The sequence below is a fragment of the Mustela nigripes genome, chromosome 9 (genome assembly GCF_022355385.1).
Source record: "Mustela nigripes isolate SB6536 chromosome 9, MUSNIG.SB6536, whole genome shotgun sequence".
In the NCBI taxonomy this organism is placed as follows: Eukaryota; Metazoa; Chordata; class Mammalia; order Carnivora; family Mustelidae; genus Mustela; species Mustela nigripes.
The window spans coordinates 19,236,577-19,263,420 of record NC_081565.1 but is presented as its reverse complement, the minus strand read 5'-3'; the positions used below and the strand labels follow the sequence as shown (position 1 = coordinate 19,263,420).

At 55.9% G+C, this 26,844-nt stretch overlaps 1 protein-coding gene across 7 annotated transcripts in view; it reads left to right on the top strand.

The window, feature by feature from the left end:
• Positions 1-26,844, top strand: part of COL27A1 (collagen type XXVII alpha 1 chain) — a 136,894-nt gene that overhangs the window by 58,087 nt on the left and 51,963 nt on the right. For all 7 annotated transcript variants that reach the window (XM_059410975.1, XM_059410979.1, XM_059410977.1 and 4 more), the window contains 12 exons: positions 403-456; positions 2,467-2,511; positions 9,514-9,567; positions 10,259-10,303; positions 13,537-13,590; positions 14,874-14,927; positions 15,544-15,597; positions 19,127-19,180; positions 19,315-19,368; positions 20,932-20,976; positions 22,243-22,296; positions 24,016-24,060. In XM_059410975.1, the coding sequence (XP_059266958.1) occupies positions 403-456; positions 2,467-2,511; positions 9,514-9,567; positions 10,259-10,303; positions 13,537-13,590; positions 14,874-14,927; positions 15,544-15,597; positions 19,127-19,180; positions 19,315-19,368; positions 20,932-20,976; positions 22,243-22,296; positions 24,016-24,060 (612 nt within the window). The remainder of the gene's footprint in view (positions 1-402; positions 457-2,466; positions 2,512-9,513; positions 9,568-10,258; positions 10,304-13,536; positions 13,591-14,873; positions 14,928-15,543; positions 15,598-19,126; positions 19,181-19,314; positions 19,369-20,931; positions 20,977-22,242; positions 22,297-24,015; positions 24,061-26,844) is intronic.

Here is a 26,844-nt window from a genome sequence, read left to right as displayed (position 1 = left end):
TGTCCTTAAAACACTTCGCAAGTCAGCTACTGGCTCAGGCCTGGACTCCGCTTCCTGACCTCAGTTCTCATCCTTCCCGCCTCCTCGGTTCGGGTCTCAGATTTGGGGGTGGGCATTTCCATGCGGCCGAGTCAGACGCTCACTTCTCAGAGTCTATGTCAGTAAGAAAAGGGCTCTCTGGCTGTGGGCTCCTCCCCAGGACCCAGTCCCTGAGAAATTCTTCATATGGGGGTGTTTGTGGAGGACACTGCGTTACTAGGGACCCTGTCGCCTGTCCAGGTCCCAGAACCCAGGAGTGAGACTGCATGGACATGTCGTGTGTGCCCATGGGGGTTCGGATGGAAGCCACCCCGCAGGTATAAATGCTAATCCACAGACGTTTCTTCTCTCTTATGCCTTTAGGGGTTTCCTGGAGACTTTGGGGAAAGGGGTCCTCCTGGACTGGATGGGAACCCTGTAAGTATTTCCAGTGGTGGGGAACGGGAAAGAGATTCCAAGCTTTGGGGTCAGGCAGAATGGGTCAGATCCCAGCCACACCACCTGTAAACCCGAGGCTGCTGTCCACTGTGGGTGTCCTGAGCTCCCACCCCAGGGAAGCCCCCCTCCCTAGGCCCACTGAGACTCTGGTCTCAAAGCCCCAGACCGTGCCGCATCCACAAGGACTCAGGAAGGTTCTGGGTCACTCCCCACTGGGGAAGCCGGGCTACTAGCATCTTATAAAGCACGAGCAGTGTTTATGGGACAGAAGCGCCCTGGGGGAGCAGATGGTTTGCAGGCCCTGTGTGGAAGGGAGAGCGGAGTTCTAAAGAAATGTGCAACACTGGCATGTTTATAGGGTTTGTAAATAATCAGAGGCCTGTCGTTGAGGAGCCAGGTCAGCCTGCCCTGAGGTGCTGAGCCCGCCTCTCCCTTCCTGTTCCAAGCTCAGGCTCAGGCGGGAGAGGGAGTGTGTTCCCTGTCCCAGGGGAGCAGACTAAGTTGAAAGCTCTTTGGAACACCTGCCGTGCTCCCCCATCTCTCTCTGGGCCTTCCCACCTAAGCAGCTGTGGCCAGCTGTGCTTTCTGTCGAGGTGACGGCTGGATCCACGATCAGCCCACGATCAGGATGTAAGAATTTCAATTCCACAGATGCCCTCTGAGCCTGACCCTGCTTGGGCTCACCCCAGCTCCCCTGGGGGCTCCAGCCCTGGTCTCAGAGCCAGGAGGACTCGGGTTTGATTCCTACTGTGTCGCTTGGACACATCAGTTCCCTTCTCCGAATCTCAGTTTCCCTCTCTGTAAATCCGGGGGTTGGAATGCCGGCCCCAGAGGGCTCGTGTAAGAAGGAAATGAGAGGGGGTGGGAAGGTGGTGGGCTCACAACACGTGTTCCTGGGATGGGGCCCTTGTAAGCAGTCGGTCACAGCGGGGACATCGAGGGCCCTCGAGGAGCTCATGGCTGGCTATCCGGTCCGTCGTACAGGCAGAGTGAGATGTGTGAGTCGAGGGCGCCGGGTGCTGTGGAGGAGGGATAGAGGAGCAGGGAGACTCCTGGGGAGGGTGATGTTGGATTGAGGTGAGCAGAGAAGGGAAAGGACATTCCATGTGGAGGAAAGGCCACCCGCGAAGGCACGGAGGCGAGAAATCGGAGCCTCTCCTTCGGTGTGATGTCATCCCCAAAGCCAGCTTGGGGATGGGGCAGCGGTGTCTTTGTCCTCAGTCCTGGGGGAGCAGAAAGGGGGCTGATGAGCGGCCCCAGCGTGGCCATGCAGTTGCTGAGTGACCTTGGACACGTAGCCTCCCTCATGTAAAGCCAAGGCTGGTTCTCCCCTCCTCTTCTCGGTGGCTGTAGTAGTGATAGCCTCTTGTCTGGAGGGGGCTGACAATTCCCACTGATAATCAGCATTTCTAGAACATCGTTCCCGCCCACCCACCCCCGTTTGCAGCCCTATCCCCTGACTCCCAGGCAAGAGCCCTCTCCAGCATCTGGGAGGCAGGGACCGGACAGCCTCCTTCAGTGATGCCGGGCTTCTCTTAAGTGCCCCAGCACCTCCTGGCTGGAAGAGGAAGAGAGGCCAGCCCCGTGGCTCTCAGCTTGGAACTGAGCCACTGTGTTCTTTCCTTGCACTTGACCTGGGGCCTGCCATGAAACTCTTGAACCTCAGTGTTGCCATCTGTAAAGTGAAGGTGAAACGAGACATGGGCCAGACACCCAGTACGTCTTTATTGTCAGGATCAGGATTCTGCCTCTTCCTTTATACTTGATCTGGAAACCCTGCCTCCCCATTTTACAGATGTGGAAAGCTGAGAGCAGAAGGGGGAAGGGTCTTGTCCAAATTTCAGGCCAGGCTCCAAGATTCGTTAATCAGGCACAAGGAATGGTTGGCTCCAAAGGATCCCACCTGGTGCCCACAGGGGGATAAAGTGGAGGGAGCAGCCTGGGAGGGAGACAGGGCAAGTAACCGCTTTGCTCTCTTCCTATCTGCAGGGAGAACTAGGCCTGCCAGGGCCCCGAGGAGTCCCCGGACTCATTGTAAGTACACAGATGCCTGGTGGCGGGGGTGAGAGGCAGCGATGAGTCTTGGTGGAGAGGTCCCTCTCTCATCAAATGCCAGGAGGAGCGGGGGGAAGCAGGACCTGTCACTCTGGCCAAGGGGGCAGAGGGAGGAAAGTCCTGCTGTGTGTCCTCAGGTGGATTGCCCACCTTCTCTGAGCCCCTTTCTTCATTAGTGAAATGGAGACAGGTACGTGGAGCGTGATGTGCTTTCACACCTGCTGCCTGTGTGTCGCACTGTGAGGAGGTCTAGGCGGGGGATGGGACGTCTGTTCACAGGTGAGGTGCTTCCGGTCCAGAGGAAGGACGCAGCTGGCCAAGGAGCTGAGGCTTTGGGTCATGTCAGGCCGGTCTTCCTCATCCTTTCCTTCGAAGCACTGACTCTGGAGCCAGACCCCCTGAGTTCAAGTCACAGATCTGCCCCGTCCTAACTGTTTGAAGTTGCTTACTCTCTCTGAGCCTTAGTTTGTCGTCTGTAAAATGGGGATGGTGATAGAGGACTCTGGGGGATCCTGTGAGGCTTAATCGAGGACTGACATGTACAGTCGTTGGCCCAGGGTCTAGCATTTAGTGATCTTATAATGATTCATTATATGAATCACAGGGAGGTGGGAGGCAGGCTGACCTCTGACTCCATCCAGATTGGGGTAGGCCTTGTGGAGTGTTCCAGGAGCCAAAACCAGGGCCTCCTGCTGGGCCCTTGGAGTGGAACCTTGACCTTGGGAGCCCTTGAGAGGTCCAGGCCTGGGAAAGGACTCTGGGAGTTCTCCCCAGGGTTCCACGCCCCCTTTGCCCTGTTCTCTGGTCATTCCTCATGGGGCTTGAGTCTGGGGAGGCCATGGAGGGACCTAAGTAGGCTCTTGCCTACTTTGACAAATGAGCTGCCAGCCTTGGCTATTCCAGCAACTGTGGCATGAAATTCTGGCCAGAGGGAGGATGGAGAGGGCCCCAGGGGCGTTCAAGGGCCCCATCGTTCAGTGGAGGCCAGGCCTGATAAGAGGTCCCACAGGTCCCCAGTGGCAACATGCTCATGGTCGAGCAGATGAGTGCAGAACCCGAGCGGGGTAGGGGCTGAGGGTCCAGACCTCCCGGGTGTGCAGCCGAGCCTCGCCTCGCCTCCTGCTGGCTCTGTGTTCTTCAGCTCTGGCCTCATTCCTTGAGCCTCAGGGCCCTCCTCCATGGGATGAGATCAGCGTACCCACCATTGTGAGGACCGCATATACACACTGTCCACTGCAGTCCCGCGGCCACGGGGGCCAGTCCGTGCAACCAGACCACCTGGGTTCAGAGCCTAGCTCGACTGCTGGTTACAGTCAGACTCCAAGCAAATTTCTTAACCTCTCCGTGTCTCACTTTCTTTATCTGTACAACGGGGATCATCGTAGTACCTGCCTTAGACTTCAGTTGTGAAGATTTAAAGACGCTGGTGCATATAAAGTGCTTTGCACATAGCAAGAATCCAGGAAGTGCTAGTTACCATAATAATAGTCATTGTTAGTTCACACACACACACACACACACACACACACACACACGCATGTGTTATGCATAGTAACAGTCCTCTGGGGTGCTATGTGGAGACAGATTTCAGAGTCACCTTGGAACTTAGTGAGGGCAGCAAAGTGTCCCTCTAGGAGTCATGCATTTGTGAACCCTGATGTCCATTCAGCAGGGCTTAGCTGGGCATCTTCTTTGGCACAAGGCACTGACCCAGATGCTTTGGAAAAGGAGTATCTGCAAGGAGAGGTAGAGAACCCCAGTTGATGAGGACCCCCAAAGTCTTGTCCTGCCTCCTCTAAGCTCACATGGATGCCTTCTGGAATATCCTGGTCACATGGTGATGACAGTCGAGCTCGAACAGCCTGGTGTTGGACGCCCTTTCCTGGGGGAGCCCAGGCCACTCTCTGGAGTTGTGTCCTGAGCCCCAGTCATTCCCCTGCCCCTGGGAGAGCCCGTTCGCGATGAAAAGATGGCAGCTCTCTGTCCTTGCCAAGGCTCCATGTTCTCAGTTCCCAAAGCTGACCGGAAGGGATGTTGACGCATCCCCACTTTCGTCACTGGCACACATTTCTCTTCGTCATTGTCTAGTGGCCACTAGGTTGGGTCCTGAGAGGAGCAAGAGTATCCTTTGTCTGAGTGAACACAGGCTCTAGAGGCTGAGACAATGCCCTTGGCCTTCCTGACTCTTTACAAAGCTCTTCCCCACCTGGGCCCTCTCTTTTGCTTTCCCCAGCGAGGGTTGCCAGAGGAAATAACAACATGCCGGATGAAATTTGGATTTCAGATGCAATATTTAGAATGCAGTTTACACTAAAGTATCCTTCGGTGCTTATCTGGCGTTGGAATTTAGCGGGGCAGACCTTATTTTCATTGGCTCGATTGGGCAGCCCTATTCACGGGATCTCTTAGGAGAATCCCATTGGGCAGATGGGAAAGCTGAGGCCCTGGCCAAGATCACTCACAAGGCGGGACAGGAGGGAGGCAGGACCGTCCAGGACCCTCCTCCCGCTGGCCCCATTCTGAGGGGCCTGAGCTGGGGTGTTCCTGCATTCCTCAGACTCCGCCCCCTTGTGATGTCTCTTTCCAAGTCGCTGCTCAATGCGTTCTCAGGGTTCCCTCTCCCCTGTGTCTTTTTATCACTACTTTCAGCCTCACTTCCCCTGTTTTATTTTTTTTTTAATAGTTTATTTATTTATTTGACAGAGATCACAAGCAGGCAGAGAGGCAGGCAGAGAGAGAGAGAGAGAGAGAGAGAGAGAGAGAGAGGAGGAAGCAGGCTCCCCGCTGAGCAGAGAGCCCGATGTGGGGCTCGATCCCAGGACCCTGAGATCATGACCTGAGCTGAAGGCAGAGGCTTTAACCCACTGAGCCACCCAGGCACCCACTTCCCCTGTTTTAAAATTCCCTCTGCTGTCAAAGCAATATTCCCTTCCTCCTGGGGTGGGGGTGGGGGTCACAAGCAGAGACCTGAACCTGCCAGACCAGCAGGGGTCCCCGGACTAGTGCCCTCTCTTACCCAAGCACCCCCCCCCCCCCCCGCCGCCACCAACAGCTTCTGTGCCCTGGTGGGGGTGGGGGAGGGCGGGTAGGGAGAACAGTGGAGAGTTGGAGAGGAAAGGAATTTCCTAACCAGGAGTTAAAGGGGAAAAGGGATCATGAGTCACCCCTGGTTTTCCAGAGGATGTGGGTTTTTAGCTGAGCGAATGGGAATTCCACATATTGATAATCATTTTAGTGACGTTTCAGGTTTATTCAGTGCCTTCTGTCTAGTCAGCTGAAGTAATTTGCATGCAGACTGAAGCCCACTCCACTCCCCACCCCCAGGTCCTTGCAGGCAGGAGGAAGGGTGTGTGGAGATAGACTAACATTTATGGAGCGTCTCTCTGTTTTGTGTGTGCTTGATGTGCTTTAGGCTGGGGAAGCCTTGAGGTACTGGAGGGAGGTGGCCGCAGCCTAGTCACCCAGATAGGGAGGCTGGGGCCTGGGGTCACCAGCTAGGACTTGCAACCCAGGTCTGTGTGGCTTGGATCCCAATAAGCAGCTGGCGGCCCCCCTGCAGCCTCTGAGGGGAGACCGCCTCAGGATAGCCCCCTCTGAGTAACTGAAACCCTTTGGCTGGCCCTCAAGAAAAAGCATGCCTGGTTCCAGGATCTTCCCCACCAAGATTTCTGTCTTTTTAAATTCTGAGTGATAGAAAGGGAACTTTGGGTCCTCCTTGGGTCTAATGAGACCCAAAGAATACGTGGTCAGACCAAAACCCAGCATGCGGGGTATAGTGGGCAGGCCCCCCCATTCTGTCAGTAAACGATCATCTGGCTTCGTCTCTTTGTGACAGAACTGACACTTACCAACCCCTTGTGTGCCAGGACTTGGCGCTAAGTACTTAATGATCCCGGCAAGCCTCTGAGTGTAGGAAGTGGGATTACCGTGGTACACTGAAGGGAACTGAGGCACAGAGCGGCTGAAATACCTGCTCAAGGTCACACAGCGCAAAGCTGGACCTGGGTCTGTGTCTGTGGGTCATGGATTTCCCCACCGCATCCTGTACTCAGCTCGTCAGAATGGAGTGAGCTGATGGACCACGCCAGGGGCTGTTCTGTGTGAGATGACGCTTACAAAGACCACACAGGAGCCAGGACCAGCCGCAGCCCCCACCCCCTTGTCCCCAAACCACCGATCCCTATCAGAGTTTCTGGAAAGAGGCCTTGTTGCCTTCAAAGGCAGTTCTAGGAGCACAGAGGTGAGATTTCTCCCCAGATGTTTGTAAATGAGAGCAGAATTAGCTTTCTTTCTCACCCGGTTGTTAAGCCGCTCTCCGCCACATAGACACACACAGAAATGGTCGCCAGTGTAGCCAGGACTGTGCGACCTGACCGCAGGGGGCCGACCCGACCTGTGCTGTCAGGGAAGGGATGCTGGCGCTTCGGCGGAAGGATGAGTGTGCATGAACAACGAGAGCGCCACGGAACATTCTGGGTCTGGGAACGCGTGGCCAGGGATGCCCCAGCTGCAGCGGAACAGCAGGGCAGGAAGGGAGACATACATGAGGGATGGTGGGAGGCCCTGCCAGACAGACAGCCCTGGGTTCTGATCCTGCCTATGTCCCCTGTGGCTGGCTTAGTCTTGGGTGACTACTGTGCCTCTGTTTAAGCCTTGGATTTCTCCTCTGTAAGACGGGCCTCATGGGGTTACTGTGAACAGCGGGCAAGGGCCCGAACAGCATGTTCCAGCCAGGGCCCAGCCTAAGCGCCCACGCACGGCAGTTGACGGGACCTCGATGTCTCAAGCGTGGAGCCTGGCACACAGTAGGAGTTTGGAAACAGCTGTGGACATGGTTGTATTTTGGTGAGAGTCAGCAGGACGAAGGTCAAGATGTTTAGAATGGTATCTGGGAGCTTAGGCAGAAGTGGGAACAGGATCCAAATTCAGAGCATTACTCATTGTTCTTTCTTGTGAGGACATGACATGCTGTGTGTTGCTCAGCCGGGTTGCCCACAAGGGTGTCTAGTGCAGAGCCGGTGCTCTGCGGGCTATACTGGGGGGAAGAGTGGCCTGGAATTTTCTCTATTCCTCCCCTGAGGGCTTTCAGAGCCCAGCACTGGGGCCCTGCCAAGATGGGAAAGGCCTGCCCTAAGCAAGCCACCACGTTCTCCCCATGTGCCCTGCAGCCAGAATCCCTTTTCCACAGATTCCTGGTCCTTAGGGGTTGGACACCGATGCAAGTCCCTGCCTCCCACCGCACACATACACCTTTTTTGGAAGGGCTGGCAGGGGCGGCGGGTGTGGTGTTGGTGTGGCTCCCCAGGCCCCCAGGTGTCCGTCAGGCCCGTATTGAATTCAGTCCCCACACAAGGCACCTTCAGGCCTGCAGCGGAAAGAAGGAGCCTGTGTTCCTGGAGTTGCTGGCTCGTCCCCTGCCCACAGCTCAGGCCCCAGCTGGAGCCAACTGTGCTAGGAGAGCCTCCTCTGTTTATTTGTGGATTACGGGGAACTCTGGGCAGGCCACCCCTGGCTCCCTTCAACCAGGAAAAGAGAGGGAGAGAAGCAGCAGCCAGCATGGCCCAGGGAGGTGCACTTCTCTGAAGGGCTGGCTTTTCCTCAGACCCCAGCCTCTCCCGGCCAGTGATCCTGGCCTTACCTTCCTCTCCCAAGATGACTTCAGAATTGCCTGGAAGCTCTGGAGATGGACTGCCTGGTGTGAATCCCAGCTCCATCCAGTCCTAAGCTTAGGGAGCCTCAGTGTGCCCATCTGTAAAATGGAGATGGTGGGAGGGTGACACTCCAAGGGCTGTTGTGAGGAGTCCTGGAGTGGAGGCAGGTAAGGAGCCGAGCCCCGTGCCTGGCAGACACTGCTGTTTGTGTCAGTCTTGGCGCCTGCTGAGACCTTACTTCCTTCAGGAAAAGATTACTTGATGAAGCTGAAAGCACCATTTCTTGGCAGAGGAATAGCTAGAAGTTCTGGTTTGACCTAATCAGGTGGGGATCCTGAGGTCCAGAGAGGGCAAGGGTTTTGCTCAGGGTCATACAGCCCATCCCTGACAGGGCAGTGGCCGGACGGTGGTCAGCCTCTGCAGCAGCTGATCTGAGCCGGTGCAGGGGCTGGATAGGGGCGGGGCGACAGTGCCCCAGCAGACCTCCCCACCATCTGTGAACTCGGCACTTTCCCTCTGTCTCTCTCCTTGGGCCCATCGGCCCTCCTGCAGACGTCGGGCAGGAATGTGATGGAGACATCTCTGGGCAGCTCCCACAGGAAGCCTGGGGCAGCTGGCCTCCCCTGGGGGCTTCCGAGCACTGGCCAGGGACCCCCATGGACCCTGACTCAGGGATGTGGGAAACTGAGACCCAGAGAGGTCAAGCGCATTGTGGGAGCACACATAGCAGCCAGACACTTTGATGAGTCACAGCAGATGGAAAGAGGGGAGAAGGGTGCATTTTCGGGGGCTCCCTATCTCTGGGCATGGGCTTACCCAGATGGCTGCAGCCGGAGCAGTAGCTGGAGGGGCAGGCAGGAGCCAAGGACCCGTGAGGGGAGGAGGGTGGGCTTGTGCACAGAGGATCCAGCCACCCCTTCATTCTCAGCCAGGCTTCTCACCTCAGTACCGTGGGCATTTTGAGCCAGATCGTTCCGTGTCGTGGGGCCTTCACCCACGAGATGCCAGGAGAGCCCCTTCAGCTGGGACAACCCAGTTGCCTCCAGACCATGCCCAGCACTTAGTACGCTTAAGTCAATTCTTCTTGAAACAGCTCTAGAAGTACATAGTCCTGACCCCCATTTTAGGTGGGGAAACTGAGGCGCGGGGAGGTTAGCCACCCCAGATGACACGATGAGCGAGCGGTGGAGAGACTAGAGCAGGTGGTCTGATGGAGACAGTGGTGTTGTGTCCTTAGCAGCCCAGGCCAGGCGACGCTGAGGATCATCCCGCCCAGGCCAGATTCCTGGGAGCCACCTCTCATGATGCCTTCTTCTCTTTCTCTTCCCAGGGCGACGTGGGAGCACTGGGTCCGATTGGTTATCCAGGACCCAAGGGCGTGAAGGTAAATGAGCCATCCCGGAATCCAGGTCTCATCCCAGCCAGGTGCCCCCCAACTCCCTTGGCCCATGGCAGCGCAGAGGGAAGTGGGCCTGGGCTCAGTGTTGGGGGAGGGGTGGGCGGCGATTCAGAGGGGTGGCCTGAGAGCCAATCGTCATCTGTATGTCACCATGGCTGACATGTTTCTTAGACAGCAGTCCTTGAGCTGGGCCGGAGTCTCATGAGGTTCTGGATGCCAGGGCACTGAAAGGCCAGCAGGGAGCCAGGCCACTGAAAGGGGCATAGAAACGATAGCGGCAAGCCAGTACACTCGGTCCATCCCTGGGTGGGATGGGCGTGGAGGAAAAAGCTGGGCCCGAACTGCTAGGACCTCGTTCTGAAGGTGATCCCGTGTGGCCCGCATGCAGGGGACAATGCTCGTGGAGCCCATCTGTCCCCACGAGCAGCCTTCTCCCCTGGATTTGTTCAGAGTGCTGTGGCTGAGGAGTCAGCTGTCCCTTCTCGTGCTCCTTCAGTCCACGTCATGGCCCTCTGGGCTGGGGGTCATTGCCCACTTTCAGAGAAGAGAAAACAGAGCTCTGGGTGGGGCAACAAGCATCGGGTGGGCACAGCAGGCCAGTGGGGGTCGGGCAGGGCACTTGACTTCCCTGGTTTTGAGCTCCCCCGCCCAGCAGGATCTGGCCTTTGTCTTGCAGGGACTGATGGGGAACATGGGGGAGCCCGGACTGAAAGGTGATAAGGTGATCTGAATACTCCCTCGTTGCACTGTGTTTTATCTGCATGCGACCCTCCCCTCCCCCCAGTGCCACTGCTGCTTTCTCGCCAGGTCCATTCCCCCACAATCCTCCTCTGTCTCTCCTTTGGCCCCCCCCCCCCCGATATCTGTGTTCCCCGGCTGCTTCCTTGTAACTCAGGTGGAGCTCAGGCAGGCGGTGTGGGGTGTGCAGACCCTGGAAGATAGAGCCTGGGGGGGCTGTTGAGGCATAGGTCGGGGGTAAGATGATGCAGTCGTAGAGCCCAAGGTTGAGGCCAGCCCAGCATCTGGACTGGGATGCCAAAGCCAGAATGGGGTTGGAGTGGAGGAAGGGGGGATTGTTACTGAGATGACAGGCCCTGTGGTGGGCAGGTATGGTGCGGGGGCCAGAGACCTCTTCCAGCCCTAGGAGATGAATCCACATAAACCGCCCCAGTTAGAACTGGGAACCCAACCCCGGAGAGCACGTGGTCTGAGTATACAACAGCAAAGCTGGCACAGGCCCCTGAGCCCCTGACCCGCTTTCCTCCCAGTTGCCATGGGGAGGCCACCCATGCCACGTGTCCTCCACACAGTCCTGTGCTGAGCTCTCCTGGTGCCAGACCACAGTTGGACGGGGGTCGGGGGGAACCCGGGGCCGAGAGCGGGGCAGCGCCTGGCCCCGTCGTGCGGTATCCGAGGGACCAAGCCGTGAAGGGCTGGGGGCGGTGCTCCCCGCGCTCTGCCCTGTAGCCATCTTCCTGCCCTCCCCTCTCAGCTGCTCGGTCAGTGTGGCACCCCCAGAGGGGGTGTGGGAGGGCTTTCGGACAGCATCCAAGTTTCCCCGAGTCTGAGCAGCTGATTGCCGCTCCCACGGGCAGGGTCCTTGTGCACCTGTCTTCAGATAACTCGGGTCCCCGTAAACCCGAGAAACGGGAGCAGGTGCCAGGGCCGGGCACCGTGTGAGTGCTCTGTGTGGATTAACCCTCCCAGCCTCTGAGCCTCTGTGGGCTGGGAAGCTGTGAGGCCAGGCACGTGCTCCGGAGACCTCAACCGTGCCTCCATTTCAAGGAGGGGGACAGCCCCAAGAGTCCGAAGAGATATATCAAAGGCCCTTGGACTCTTAAAAAAGGGGAGATGGAGCTGCCATGGTCACACCCAGATGGTCCTACCCACCTCCCCGCTAGGTAGTCAGGGGCATGGTGCTTTCTCCATGTGTTTCCACCTCTTCTACCTCCTCACTGTCTCCCGCCCCCCCCCCCCCCCCCTGCCGGCCGCCCCCCCCCCCCCCCCGACACTGGGGCTCGTGTGCTGCGCCCCTGGCCTTGTCCCGCTGGCTCCTGAGCCCCCCTCTTCTGTGGTCTTCCCCTTGAGACGGAGGAGCTTTCTCTCCAAGCCTCAGCTCTCCCCCACAGCTACCTGTTTGCTCTGGGGTTCGAGACATCAGCCCTCTGGAAATGTTGAAGTCATGGACCAAGGGAGAAAGGAAGTGGGGGCGTGGGGGGTGGTGTAGGCTTTGAGCTTTTTATAGGCCCCTCTGCAGAGCTGGCCTCCTGCTCACTGGCCCTGCAGGAACATGGAAATAAACGTGTTACATGGAACTCGGCTGGCTTGCTGACTGCTGGTGCCTGGCTCGTTTTGAGATGTGAAAGCTTTCTGGAAAAAAAAAAAAAAAAGAAAAGAAGCAAAGGAAATTGTTTTCCTGCCCGTAGTTTTCAAGAAAATCAAATAAGTCTTTAGGGTTGGAAAAAAGAAGGAAAGAAAAAGGACTTTCTTTTCTGCCCCTTGGGCTGGGGAGGGGTCTTAACCTTGCTGAGAGTACACCCATCCCCCGGGCCCTCCCCTGGGATGCCACAGCCATCCCTTCTTGATCCCCCATCGTCCTGCCTAGAATCCTGGATTTTCCATGACCCGGCTTGGCCACGATCCCGCTTACAACCACTTGGCTCCTTCTTCCTGCATGGAGGCGCGTTCTGGAACCGAGACTCCTGCTCCAGCCTAAATCCATTGTCCTGATTTCTTTGGTGTCTTTTTAAACTTTTTTTTTTTTCTTTTTAATCTCCTCTGCTCCTCCTTTGGACCTTCAACACGCGCACACACACACACACACACACACACACACGTGTGCGCACACTGGGGGAAAAAAAAAAAAAGAACCCAAAGACTTTCTTGGCTTCTAAACCTCTGGGATATTGTACAGGGTTTTCCAGATTGGAAAAACCAAAGTAAGTTTTTTTTTTTTTTTTAAAGCTATTTATTTATTTATCTATTTTAATTTTGGCTTTTGTTTTATCAAGGAAGTTTTCGGTTTTTTTTGTTTTTGTTTTTGTTTTCTTGGCTGGCTCATGGCCCGAGCTGCACGATGTGGGTCCTCTGAGAGTCTGCATTCTTCCTGGGTTTCCTCCCCATCCTTCCGACTGCTCCCGGGACTGAATGTTTTTGGAGCTCTGGGGCCAGGGTGCTTTTGGGAGCATCCAGCATGGCAAGTTGGAGATGATGAGGGCGGCGTGCTGTGACTCTGGCTGTAAGAGGAACATTCCTTCAGGGTGGTTCTCCCATAGCTCGTGTACCAGGATGTGGCACCAGGAGAGACCCCTGATGGCCAGAATCTCTGTCGCCTTAGGAAAGAAACAGTCAGAATTAACTCGAGACCTGTTTACTCACTGTTTGCACCTAGTTTTAGCCGGCCAGGCTAGCTGGTTTCTCACGCTATAGCTGATTACCGGCAGCTGATTAGAAGCGGCCCTCCACGGATGGTTGACACAGAGACTCCCACAGGAGGAAGTGACCGCTCCATGCTCAGTGGTGAAAAAGGCTAAGCAACAGATCCAAAGGCTCAGAATCCTCCATGATGGGGGTGGGGGCACTACCCAGGCTGCACCTGCCCCTTGTGACCTGAAGCTCACGAGGAAGGTGTTGAAGGATCAAGAAACAGTTCCTTGGATCTGCAAGTGACAGTTGTCCAGGAAAGGCCAGGCACTTTGGCCTGTTAGTGGTGTTTTCAGCTACCTGAGCAACCCCAGTCAGGTGTGCGGTGAGGTCGGCTCCGTGCCCCCCTGAGCCTGCCTTCTCCAGCCAAGCATCCCCACGGGCCTGCCCTCTCACAAGGATGCTGCTGGTCAGACCCGCTCTGGGAACAGCCTCAGCCAAGCAGTGTCCTGCTGGTGGGTCTGGAAGTGAAAGGGCTTCTGGAACCCACTGTGGTCTCCATTGTAACATTCTCTGCTGGTGTGCATTTAGGGTGAACAAGGGGTTCCGGGTGTGTCGGGAGAGACCGGATTCCAAGGAGACAAGGTAATTGCAGCGGATTTTCTCCCAACCCTGCTTTTCTCTGATCCCGGCTTCCTTCTCAGGGTCTCTTATGGGCCAAGAACCCCCTAAAAGATGGCTTCCTTTCACATAACCCTATCTTCTCCAGCCGCAGTCTCCCGTCACCATCTCTTCCCTGGCCTTGACAGCCTCCTGACTCACGGTCAGGTTCCCCATCCCTTCTCTCCCAGTCTGTCTTCCTCACTGACGCAAAGCTCTGCTCTGTGCTCACAGACCATGCGTGGCTCCCTACTGCCAAATCCTGGTTCCTCAGCCCTGCACGTAGGACCCCAGCGAGTGAGCCCCTCGGACCTGTTCCTGCCCCTCATCCTTATAGCCCCGTGCTCCCCCAAAGGGCCCCCCTCTGCCCCCACACACTGCTGCCTTGTCTGGCACACTGTCCACTCAGCCTCTGCACGGCCCCATTCTTCGAAACCCTGCTCGGATGCCGTTTCCTCCGCCTGCATGGACGGTGGCCACGTCCCTCTCCACGTGCCTTGAGCGGCTCACCCGTCCGTCATCTGAGGCAGCACCTGGTTGATGGGGACTTGTGCTCAGCCCCATGCCAGCCAGCTAGCTCCCCAAGGGTATTGCCCCAGACAGCCCTGGCAGAGCTCGGCTCGGAGTCCTACACAGAACAGTGAGCATTTAGGACATGTTTGAGTAAGTGAGTGAGTAACCGGCCTTCCTGACTGATGGGTGAACCGAGGCAGCTTGCCGAGGCCGGCTCCTCTTTGCCTGTGTCCGGCACCATGTGGCCACATCTGGACCTCACCCAGCCAGTCAACAAGGCCCAGATGTTGGCCCGCTCTCCCTCTTCCTCCTCCCTCCCTCCTGGCTGGCCTGTCCTGACCCAGCCTCGGTGTCTCTGGACTGCGAGCCATGTGGGCCCCGGCTGCTCCCCACCGCTGGGCCCCCATCTCCAGAGTTCCTCAGGCATAAATCGCACTGTGTCAGGCGAACGTGATAACCACTACACTACGGAAACCATAAATCACACTGTGGAGCTTCCTTGGAGCCCCTCCAGGGTCCCAGGTTCCAGGACGACTTGGCGAGGATAGGGCCTGCTGTATCACCTTTGCACCCCGGATGCCCAAACCACAGAGGTGCCCTGCTGGGGATTGGAGGCAGGGAAAGTGAGGGGGAAGCTCATCTCCCCCCAAAAGGGTGTGTTCTCCAGGCCCCAGGTAGGCAAGGATGACTGAGCAGCTGTTCCCCTGGCCATTTCCACTCCTTACTCACCCCAGCCTGCGCTTGGTCTTTTCCAGGGGAGCCAGGGATTGCCGGGGTTCCCAGGAGCACGGGGGAAGCCGGGGCCTCTGGTAAGTACCTTTGGCTCTGACTCCCCCAAACCTTGCGCTCTGCAGTCATGAATGTGACCAGGGACACGGTCACGTCCTAGGCCGCATTTCTTCCTGCAGCCACCTCGGGAGCCAGACAGAGCAGGACAGGAATGAGATTCACCCATTTTACAGAGGAGGACACTGAGGCCCAGAGGGGCAGGAACTCACCCAGCATCAGAGACAGGCCTCGGTCACTGTCAGCGTTCTGGGGAGAATCAGAATCTGGGGCTCCCAACGCCCTGAAAACAGCAGTAGCATAGATAACATGTATTTCCGGAATGCGGCTGTGTGTCAGCTCCCTGCCGTACCAAATACTTCTTTGAAGGCTGCCAACCACCCCGAGGGCTAGAGTAGTATTTTCTCTCGCATCTTACAGATGGAGAAACTGAGCTTCTACCAGATGAAGCGTCTCGCCCGAGCATCCCATGGCTGAAAGTGTAGGAGGTTTTGAACAGTAGCTCCTAGTTATCTAGGGAGACCTCATTCATATGCCCCTGAGGTTTTTAGCCCCCCACAGCCAAGGGCTAATACAAAGGTTGGGGGAAAGTGGACCCTCCCTTATCCGTGCCTCCTCTGCCATCTTTCTCTTCCCCAGGGCAAAGTTGGAGACAAGGGATCCTTTGGGTTTCCTGGGCCTCCTGGACCCGAGGTACGTGAGGCCATATTTTTGTGTCCGGCTACCATCAGGGCTGGGCGTTGTCCTTGGGAAACCGAGATCCAGAGATTGGGAGGAGGGGGTACTTACCTGAAGCCACGCAGCAGACGAGAGATGGGGCCAAGAATAGAAATTCCAAGATCAGGGATCTTTTTTTTTTTTTTTTTTTTTTAAAATTTTTTTTTTTTTTAGAGGGGGCGGGCGGGAGCGAGCACAGGCAGACAGAGTGGAAGGCAGAGTCAGACGGAGAAGCAGGCTCCCTGCGGAGCAAGGAGCCCGATATGGGACTCGATCCCAGGACGCTGGGATCATGACCTGAGCCGAAGGCAGCTGCTTAACCAACTGAGCCACCCAGGCGTCCCCAAGATCAGGGATCTTTCCTTTTCTGCCTCTTTGCCCCTGGTGACTTTCAGTGGCAGCGGGACAGAAGCTGGCCTCGGAGACCCTCCCTAACTTTGTGGTCACCTTTGTAGCTTCCAGAAAAAACATCAGGAAAGCCCTCTGAACTCGGGCCTGCACCCTTAAGAGGAGCTCCTGTTTCTCCAGCCTGAGCCCTGGCACTTTTCCAAACACCCACACTCCCCCTGGAAAAAGTTCAGGGCTCAGAGTTCCGAGGAATGGGAAGCAAGAGGCAGACATGAAAATTCCAGTGTTTGAATGGAGAATGAGAAGTCATGAAGGATGATTTAGCAATTAGTAGAACTTGACTGAGAGCTTCTGATGCACAGGAGAGTTAGCACTGGTCTGCTGTCTGTTGGCTAATGTGCAGACTTCACATAGACACGACGGTGGGAGGCAGCTGGTTGAGCTCTTCCTCCCTGCCCCTCCAATGGGGACCATCTCTGGAATATGGGGCGGTCCTGCCAGGGCTGCCAATTGCCCAGGATCCTCAGTACGCAGGCTTTCTGGGGGTCAAGGCTAACCCCAGCCAGCCCCCATTGTGTACACACACCTCCCCATCTTCCACAAGATCTCAGAGACAAAAGTCTTACTCTGCTGGGTTCTCCAGACCTTTCCAAAGATCACTCCTGGTATCACCCAGATAGACGAGGGATAGTTTCCTGCCAGCTCCAAGTTCTGACTTCACGCTGTGTTGACTTTGGCCGTGACACAGTCCTATCTTTAGACGAATGCAGTTGGCCTCTCTTCCACGGCCTCCTTTCCTTCCCCTGGCCGCTGTGGAAAAAGAGTTTTCTAACAGCCCGCCGGGTTTCCCAGCAGTCTGGCCCCTGAGGGGGGGACGCGTGCTGCCTCACGTTTATCAGGTACCACCTCATTCAGCAGGCTGTGTCGTGCGTTGGGGACAAGAATACATTGACATGCAGATGCAGCTACAATTATGTGAGGGAGGTGGTACCGCACTGTGTGACAGATAAGGAAACTGAGTCACAGTGCCGTGAAGTGACTTTCTCAGGGTCACTGCTGCTGGTAGCAGATAAGCTCTGCTTTGGTTTTCTCCTGGGTCCCTGGACAGATCCGGGGTCTGCATCTCCCACCTTTGGGTTCTGTTTGGATTGGCTAACTCTGTGTCCAGAAGACGGTCTTGCTCTGCTGAAGACAGAAGCTGAAGAGCACATCAGCGCCTTCCTGGGTCTCTGCTCCTTCTGAGACCATGCCGGCCCTGGGATGGGGGTGGGTGGGGTGGGTGGCAGTGTGGCTCCTGTTCTGCATCCTTTTGGATGCTGAGTGCCTTTGGATGTGGATTTTTGCTGAGTGCTCACCAGGTGCTGGGAGCTAAACTAAGCCCTTTGCTTGCATTCTTCCCTTTAAGCCTGAGAACAGCCCTGTAAGGTGATGTGGTCACCATTTTGCAGATGAGCAAAGCAAGGCCCAGAGATGCTCAGGAACCTGCCCAGGGTCACACAGTGATTTGATGGCAGAACAGGACTTTGAGGCTCTTGATTTGAAGAAAAAAAGATGTGGTAGCTTTGGCTTTCTCTATTAGCTCAAAATTCAGACGCATTCTTGCCATTGCTAGTAAGAAGGGTGAGAGGATATTTGAGCTGGAATTTAATGGGAGTCACCAAAAAGGAAGGGGAAGAGTTGCTTATGGAGGCGATGTGGGAGGAGGGATTTTGGTCTCAGGGATTCATGTAAGATTTTGGTTTAAGGGAGTAGTGAGGCTGCCCGAACCGTGACTGCAGCATTGGGATGAATTACCAGAGGTATTATATCTACAACAAGGAAGGGGATGTTTCTGTGCTGTCCTCTGCTGGTCTGTTCATACCCAGAGACACACCGGCATCCTAGTGACTGCCAATAGTGGAAGCTGACCGATTGGAGGTGGCAGGACTGAGGGACCCTGGGCCCCAGAGTGGAAAACATTGAAGGGACAGCAAAGGGCAGGCCTCTAGGAGGGGAAAACTGGTCTCCAAATTGTGCAGAGACCACTGTGGAAAGAACGACTCCCACCCCCCATGCTTTGTGCAGTCCTATGGGGCAGCACAAGGTTGTCAAGGGGAAAGGGAGGGGGCTCTGCTCCATGTCAGGAGGAAACCTCCAGTGCATGGCCAGCCATCGGGGACAGGCTTGGTCTGGGAGCAGTGAGCCCTCCTTGGTGGTATGGGGCAGAGTTTACACACTGGCCGGGATGCAGGGGGTGTTTCAGCTTTGGAGAGGAGGAGCCGAGCTTAGTTAGACCAGGGTTTCCCAAGCCCTTTGAAGTTGTAGCAAACCCAGAACAGCATCGTGTCTGTAGGCGCACTGCAATCAAAGGCGACCATTTTTTGGAGCAGAGGAGGGCTGGCTTTGGGTCTTTAGCAGCAGCAGACCCAGGACATGGGGAATTCTGGGTCACACAATCTTTTCTTTTCTTTTTTTTTTTTTTTTAAAGATTTTATTTATTTATTTGTTTGACAGACAGAGATTACAAGTAGGCAGAGAGGCAGGCAGAGAAGGAGAAGGAAGCAGGGTCCCCGCTGAGCAAAGAGCCCCATGCGGGGCTCGATCCCCGGACCCTGGGATCATGATCTGAGCCAAAGGCAGAGGCTTTAACCCACTGAGCCACCCAGGCACCCCTGGGTCACACAATCTTGTGTGTACTGTGCTCTTGTTCCAATGTTAAGTATTTTCTTTTTTTCAGTTTTTTTAAAAAAAGATTTTATTTATTTATTTGACAGACAGAGATCACAAGTAGACAGAGAGACAGGCAGAGAGAGAGAGGAAGGGAAGCAGGCTTCCTGCTCAGCAGGAAGCTTAACGTGGGGCTCGATCCCAGGACCCTGGGATCATGACCTGAGCCAAAGGCTTTAACCCACTGAGCTGCCCAAGTGCCCCCCCAATATTAAGTATTTTCTTGCATTATCTCATTTAATGTTCTCAGCAACTCTCGGAGATGCCCAGGCTCTTATCCAAGTCCCTGTTCTAGAACAGAGAACTGCAGGGTCGGGGGGGTTAATGCACCTGCCCAGGGTCCTATCCCATGCAGGAAGGGACAGAGACCTGGACTGGTCTCCCTCCAAGACTGACGCTCTTAGCACTTCCCTTGACCCGTGGGTGACCCCTGTTCTCTGCTTCCCTTCAGGGATTCCCCGGAGACATTGGCCCCCCTGGGGACAATGGCCCAGAAGGCACGAAGGTGAGTCCCTGCTCTGTGGAAACCACGGGCCTCTGGGGCTGGCTGCCTGGCTTGGAATTGTTGGAGGTCTTGCCAGCCTCTGATGGTTGTGGAGGTGCCGCCTCTGAGACCTCTTTCTGTTCCTTTCTCACCAGGGTAAGCCTGGAGCTCGAGGCGTGCCAGGACCCCGTGGGCAGCTGGGGCCTGAGGTGAGACCATCTGGCCCTGTGTCCCCTGCCTGTCCCCTGCAGCCCCGCCAGTTCCATCGGGGGTCCTGGAGGCTCCCGCTGGGGGTCAGGGCTCTTCAGACCGGACACCACCCCCGGGCTGCCTCTGGCTCGCCCTTCCGCTCATCCTTTTTTCGGCTCTACCCTGTGACCTTGCCAAGGTCTTTCTCTGGTCTGGCCTGGCTGGCAGGTGACTGTCTGCTGCCACTGCATCCCCATCGCCTGGGGCTTTTCTCTCTGGAGGCCACTGCTGCTGCTCCTGTCTGTAACACGGCTTCCTGGGGTGTGGGTATGGGAGAGTAGATGGCGAAGCCCTGAGACTCGGGATGAGGACACGTGTTGGGTTGCATGGATAGTGGCAGGCAGGGTCGGGATTCAAATCCACGTCTGCTTGAGCCCAACGCCCACGACAAAGACCCTGTGCCATTAAGTCTGTGCCCCTGGGAGCTGCCCTGAGGGGCATCCCAGAGAAGGACCCGACTGGCAGAGCTAGTAAGTGGCAGAGTGGACATTGGCTCATTTCTTCATTCACACTGAACGGGATTGAGAAGTTCTCCGTGGGCGGGCCTGTTGGGCACCCCATGGGCTGGCCCTGGGTTTTGCCTATGCCTGAGGTCCCCCACCACCACAGCCCCGGCTGAGAGCCCAGGAGGCCCGGGCTCACCACAACCACAGGCAGGCATCCAGCGGACACAGATCCCTTTGCCGGCTGGTCCTGGGTCTGGCGGGGTCCCAGCGCTGGCTCTGCGAACGGCCACGTGGGGCTGCTTTCCTGGAAGCTGGGATGGGGGGTGGCCCCCGAGGAGGGCCTCTGGGTTAGGCCAGGAGTGCCAGAGGGGCCGGTTAGGAGGCTGCCCTGGCCTGTGGGAGAGCCCAGAGTGGGCAGGGAGGGAGGGACGGCGCCAGCCACGCGCCTCTGTCTACACCCGCGCTACCACCCGAGAGCCTGCCACTTGCTCACGTCCCCGTGGATTTATACTCCACCCCTGCCTTCGTTCCCTTCTCCATCTCCCCCCTCTTTCATGCCCCTCGGCCCTGTCTGCAGTCCCCACACACCCTTCCTCAGTGATGTTCGTGGCCGAGGAGGGGATGGGGCCTCACCACTGTCCTCTCGGAACTCTGCGTAGGCTAGTGGTCATACTTGAGGATGGTCCTTTCCCTTGGCACCATTTTACAGATGGGGAAACTGAGGCATGAGGAGTTTAAGGTCTGTCACTGAATCAGTGGTGGAGCTTAGAATAGAGTTCGTATCTTTGAGCTGCCGTCGAGGCTCTGTACCCACAGCACATGATAGGGTTTGATCTCCTGCCCAGCCCTGCCATGAACCCCGTGCCTGTCACATTCAGATGGCACTGGGAGCCCCCTTCACGTGGAAGGCCCTGTATGGCCTGGGTGGGGGCCTGGGGTGGGGGGACCAGGCGTACCATTTCTCTTGGTCCAGGAGGGCTCTTGTCTGTCCACCGCTTTCTCTCCTTACAGGTCAAGTTCTCCGAGACCCTCACTGGATTAATTTCTTTTTTCCTCTCTTGTGTCTCCCACCTCTAGGGAGATGAGGGACCCATGGGGCCTCCTGGGGCCCCCGGCTTGGAGGTGAGTGTCACTGGCCCCGGGGAGATGGGGTTTGTCGTTCCTGAGCCCACTGTGTACAGCTAGGCAACACATGGGGGGGGGGGCGCGCTCTGCCGAGAAGTCATCAGCAAGAGCTTTGGGCCAGCCAGAGAAGGGACTAGAACAGACACAAAGGACAAGAGACAAAGAGGCGGGAAACCGACTGGCTGTGTCAGCCCTGCGGCCGTGTGCTGGGCTTCGCACCAGCTTCCCTGCATTTGACTCTCCATGAGAACGCCATTGCTGGTCTTATTTTCACCCATGGCCATCAGGCTCAAAGAGCAAGGGGTTTAGCCCAGCATCTCAAGCCCAGAACTTCACCTGGCATCTTCCCCACTGCTCTGCTCCAAGTGGCCTTCTACGAGGCCCATGCCAGGGAGGGCGTAAACCAGAAGTGTGTGAATGTTTTGGTCTTGAGGCCTGATTACCTTCCTAAAAAAAAAGAAATGATGGTAGACCCAAACTTCTTTTCTTTGTGTGGGTTCCCTCTTGTGTGGATATTAGCGATTAAGACTGAAAACTTTTAAATACATTTATTAATTCATTTGAGATAATAATAAGCCCATTTCATGGTCACAAAATAATAGTTTTACAACAAAACAACACAAAACAACCAACCGGCTATATTCTCCCAAAGCAAAATAATCTAATGAAAAGAGTGGCATTGTTTTACCGTTTTTGCAAATCTCTTTAATGTCTGGTTTAATAGAAGTCAGCTGGATTCTCCCATCTGCTTCTGCTTTCAATCTGTTGACGATACCACATGTCATGTAGCCTCTGGAAAGCTCCGCGTACACTCACGAGAATGAGAGAGACCCAGCAAACAATGTTTTAGCCTTATTGTGAACCTGGTTTTGATGTCATGCCTCTCCTGGGAGGGCTCCAGGGATCACAGGGGTCCCCAGGCCACACTGGCATAAACTCTCCATCCCCCCTGGGACCCTGTATCTTCTGTCCAGTTCCTTCCTCTTCCTCATTCCTTGAAAGCAGGTTTCAACATCTCCATTTACAAAACAGGACTGGCCTGGGAGGGGAGACTTCCCTGAGGTCGCACAGCTGCCAGACCCCACCCCCTCCCCCCACCCCTGCATCTCCAGACCAGCTGGCAGCCTGGGGCCCTCGGGTCTCTGCATCCTTGCCCCCTCTGGGGCATTGCAGCGCTCCCCTGGGCCAAGGCTGGGACCCCAGTGATGCTGCACCTCCATCCTCCACCTAACCCCGCCCCCCCCTCACCTCTCTCTGTTGCAGGGCCAACCTGGCAGAAAGGGGTTTCCTGGCCGGCCCGGCCCAGATGGCATGAAGGTGAGGGGGCCTGGAAGTGACTGGGCTTTGAGGGCGGGCATGTGTGGAACAACTGGGGAAGGTAAGAAGAGGGGAGCCAGCAAATGAGGGCTCTAGTTGGAATCCCCATCCCAGGGACGGTTGTGGAAAGGCGGTCAGCGGTCCCCATTTGTCACAACATATTGGTAACAGAGAGGACAAAATGAACAAGAACCTCAAAATCCAATAGCAGGGTAGAGTTCAAGTAACGGGACGCAACGCAGCCACCAAAGACGGCAAAGCGGACGAGTTCGTGAGATGGGAAAATGCCCGTGTGTGTGGGAGCGGTGCTGTGGCAGTAGTCGGAAGCAGGTTCCGGAAGGAGCCTGTTGTGGGGGCCCGTTGCACGGTGGTCCTGCGTGCTCAGAGCAGAGGCTCAGTGAGGACGGGGTCTCTCTCTGGGCGGTGGGAGCGGAGGACATGACCGTTCTCTCTTGTGGGCTCTAGCTTTCCCCCATGATGTGCAGTCAATAACATGTTACTTTTGGTAACAGTTTTTTTTTTAAAACGTATCAAAAAAGACCTGGCCTGGGTGCGAGAGTGATGGTCCTCGACACACGGGCAGCCTTGCTTAGTGGTTTTCCAAGGGCTCCTCTTGAGGGTTGGATTTTCCGACCCATCCTGGACAGTGTTGGGCCATGTCTACCTCTGGGCAGACACGCGACGCTGAGGGCAGAGCCCAGGACATCCACGTCCCCCTCCGCTCAGCAGACATGGCCCGTGTGTCTGTCTGGCCCCACTGGTCCTCAGGAGCAGGAGGTCTGTGGGAGGCGCCGGAGGGAAGGCTGAGAGGCTCAGACCCTGATTGCCTTGAGCTGTGTCCATCTGGGAGCCCAGCTCCTGGCTAGTTTGGCTCGCTTAGCCCTTGTCCTGCCCCCTGCGGTCTCGGTCTTATTCCCTCAGATACCAGCTGGGTTTCTGTGGTGAGAGCAGTGACATAGTCTGGACGGATTTATCCCACAGGGCTGCTCGCCTCTCCAGCGCACACTGTGGGGAGACCGGTGCGGCTGTGACTGCCTAAGGAGCAGGAGCCACCGCGGCATGGGATAAAGCCGGCAGACAAGGCTATACATGAGGCCACCAAGCATGAGAGCTGGAAATAGCCTACGAGACAAATGAGTCTGATCTCCCTTATTTATAGCTAGGCAGGCTGAGCCTAGAGCAGAGACAAGGCTCACTAGTCATTTTGTGAGCTGGTGGCAGAGGTCTGGTGGCTTAGGGTCTAGGATCTAGGTGCCCTGACTCCCTGGCTCCCTGATCTCCTTGTGGTGGGGCAGCATCATCCAGTAGAAATGGGGATTTCAATCAGTCAGACCAAAGTTCCAATTCTAGCCCTGCCTCTAGCTTGCTGTGTGGCCCTGAGCAGATCACCTTGCCTCTCTGGGCTTTAGTTACCACCTCCACAAAATGCAGTGGGTTGATGAACATCCAAGATGAGATACAGACCCAAAGGTACCAAGTCATCTGCCGAGGGCCACTCAGAGGGAACAGGCGGCTCGGGCCATGTCTGGGGCCAGAGGTTCTGTCCAAGTGTCCCATCATTTCTGCCATTTGTTAGGGGTCTACAAGGTTAGACTCTGGAATTGAGGTTCCTATCATTCCCTAATTCTGGGGACTAAGGCCAGTCACCTGGGGGTGTTCTCTGGGAGGGGGCTAGACTCCCATCACCCATCCCAAGTGATTCTCCTCTGTCCTTTGCAGGGGGAGCCAGGCGACCCTGGACGGCCAGGGCCTGTGGGTGAGCAGGTAAGTCAATACTGGTCTCTGAACACGAAGACTCTTTATCGAGCGCTGACTCTGTGCCAAGCCCTTCAGTAAAACGCTCCGCACACATCCCTCATATCCGTTCCCATGCTAGCTCCTGGGCCCAGGGAGCGCGTCTCCCCTTTCATTGAGATGGCCACTGACTCTCAGGGAGGTGAAGTCACTGAATGAGAACGCCATGAATCATAGTCCCATGGCCTGCCTCTGTGGATGTTTTTGGAGCATTTGCCCAAAGGGATGACATGACTTTGCTCCCAGAACATTACAGCTGGAAGAGCCTTCAAAACCGCCGGCTGTGCTCCATCTACAGATAGGGAAGCTGAAGACCAGAGAAGCATAACAACCTGGCAGGGTCTCTTGGTTCGGGCCACCTTAACTTATGAGGAAAGCGAAATTCAATGGTTTAATTCAATGAAATTCAGTGGTTTCAGCTAGCTGGGAAGTCAGGCCAAGGTCTGAAGAGGAGAGGAGGATGCAAGTCGTCATTAAAAAGAAGTTTCAAGAGTCACGACCTTCATTATTGAGGCCCAGGATCCTCGGTGCCACCGAGAAGCAGCTGTGTGTGCTGTGGAGGGGGAGGGACGGATAGCAGGCACTGCCTGAAAGCTTGACCTCTGGGCTTGGAGGTCAGGGTAAAGGTAGCAATCTTCTCCTCTCCCTTAAAGAAGCCCCCCTGAACCCTGCAAGGGGCTGCCCCATGCCGGAGCGAGGAACGGCACTGGGGACCCTGAAGAATCTGCCTCGGCTGAGAAACGCCATCAATGGCGTGAGAGTCGTGCACGACGGGCTTCCTCACCAGGCCGGCAACATCTGTTGGGGGGAAGAAAGGAATTAAAGCAGGGGGTGGACTGGATTTTTGAAACCTTTCCAGTGTCATTCAAGCGCATTCTGTGGGAAGCCCAGGAGTTTGGAAGGGCTGTCACGGCCTGGATATATTTCCTGATTGGAAAAAAAAGGCCATGCGATCAGCAAATTTAATTTCATAGTTATGCTGATGGTAAGGGCCCTCGGGACACAGAGCCTCAGAGTCCTAGAATGCAGGGACACGAAGTGTCCTTGCACTGTGCTCTGTCCCCAGCAGGCTGGCAAAGCTCACGGACCCCTTCTCAGAATGTGAAATGCATAAAATGCACAGTGGAGTATTACAAAGGAAATTGATGATATTGAAATACAATGATGAAAGTATGCTAAATGTGATCTATTCCTAGATAGCTCCTTTACTAATGCCTTAAATAATGAGATCCAGGAGCAGGTCCAATAACGACCTCACTTTTGAAGCAGTGACAAGCCTTAGCGACGCATTTTGAAATCTGTGCATTTTGAAATCTGTCATGTGATGTGTAAATATCTGGGACAATAACAGGCACCGTGGGTTTGTTGCCTACTCTCAGATTTGAGGGAAATGCTAAATTTCAGAGGACAGTGAGAATAAGTTGTGATCTCTCTTTTTTTTTTTTTTTTTGCCTCTTCAAGTTCAAGGATCCCCTGATTCCATCCACGGGATCTTCCAGAAACCCCAGTTTAGGACTGCGGCACCCTAGCCCACATTGGCACTCTGATTAGCAAGGGTGACTGAGTAAGGGCGTGGCATAGCTGAGGCCAAGAGGAGTGGCCACGCGGCCCCGGGGCATCTTGCAGGCCTGCCTGGTCAGCAGAGCCCCCAGAGAGCTGCCTGGCTAGCTGGGACCACAGCTGGAAAGACAGGCCTGTCTGAATGGTGAGGCAGACCCTGAGCCCCATGGCTGCCCATGAGCATGCAGGGACGGCATGTCAGCTATGCCCTTGGCTCCCTTCCCATGTGGGAAGGGGCAGGCGTCTCTTATTCACGGCAGAATCAGAGGGTCTCCAGGAGAGGTTATAAGGTCCTCCCTCGGATAAATGACAGTATTGGCTCCATTGATTGGACCATTGGGTACCAGGCCCCGGTACCTGCCTGCGCTTCCCTCGGCAACCCTGGGGTGATAGTAACTCTCCTCATTTCACAGATGAGGAAAGGAAGGCTCTGGGAAGTTAGGTCACTTGGCAGGCTCTCCCAGACAGCAACACAAGTGTCAGGGCCAAGGTTAAACATCGCGCCGCTGGATTCCCAAGATCTGCCTTGGAGGGACTGGAAAATCCTTGCCATTTTGTGACAGCTAGGGAGAGCGCTAAGGGCTGGTCAGCAGGCCCTGTCCTAGGTGCTGGGATACAGAGATGATCACAGGCTTGGGCTTTTGCCTGAAAGCAGCTCTCTCTGTCCAGGGGGAGGCTGGGCGTGCAAACCCTTAACCCCGGAGAGGCCCATTCTCGTGGAGGACCTATAGCTCTCTTGTTCCCATGTACCCCCAGTGCCTGGCGGAACGGCACACGAGGAAAGGGAAGGAAGGAAGGAGAAGAGGAGACATAAGCAGACAACAGCCGTTTATCTGTAGATGGCGTGAGGACCAGGGCAGCCCCCTGCCCCAAATCAGGGACTCAGACCTGCCTGTGTGGTACCCATTGGAGGTGACAGAGCTGCCCCCTCCCCCGTGTCCCCATGCTGGCTTAAGGGGAGCCAGCCGGGCCTGCAGCAGTCAGAGCTGCTTCCCACCCCCCCAACTCCCCTGACCAGGTGGAAGCCCTGGGCCTCCAGGGCTGGCTTCCTGGCCAGCCTCATCTCCACCCGCAGGACGGTCCAGCCAGGATCTTCTGGGACAGCGCCCCATTGGTGTCCTGGGGGCCGGGGTGGGGAAATGGGCCACTTGTTGTATGGCCCTTATTCATTAAGGTCCTGTTTGGCTTCTTGTT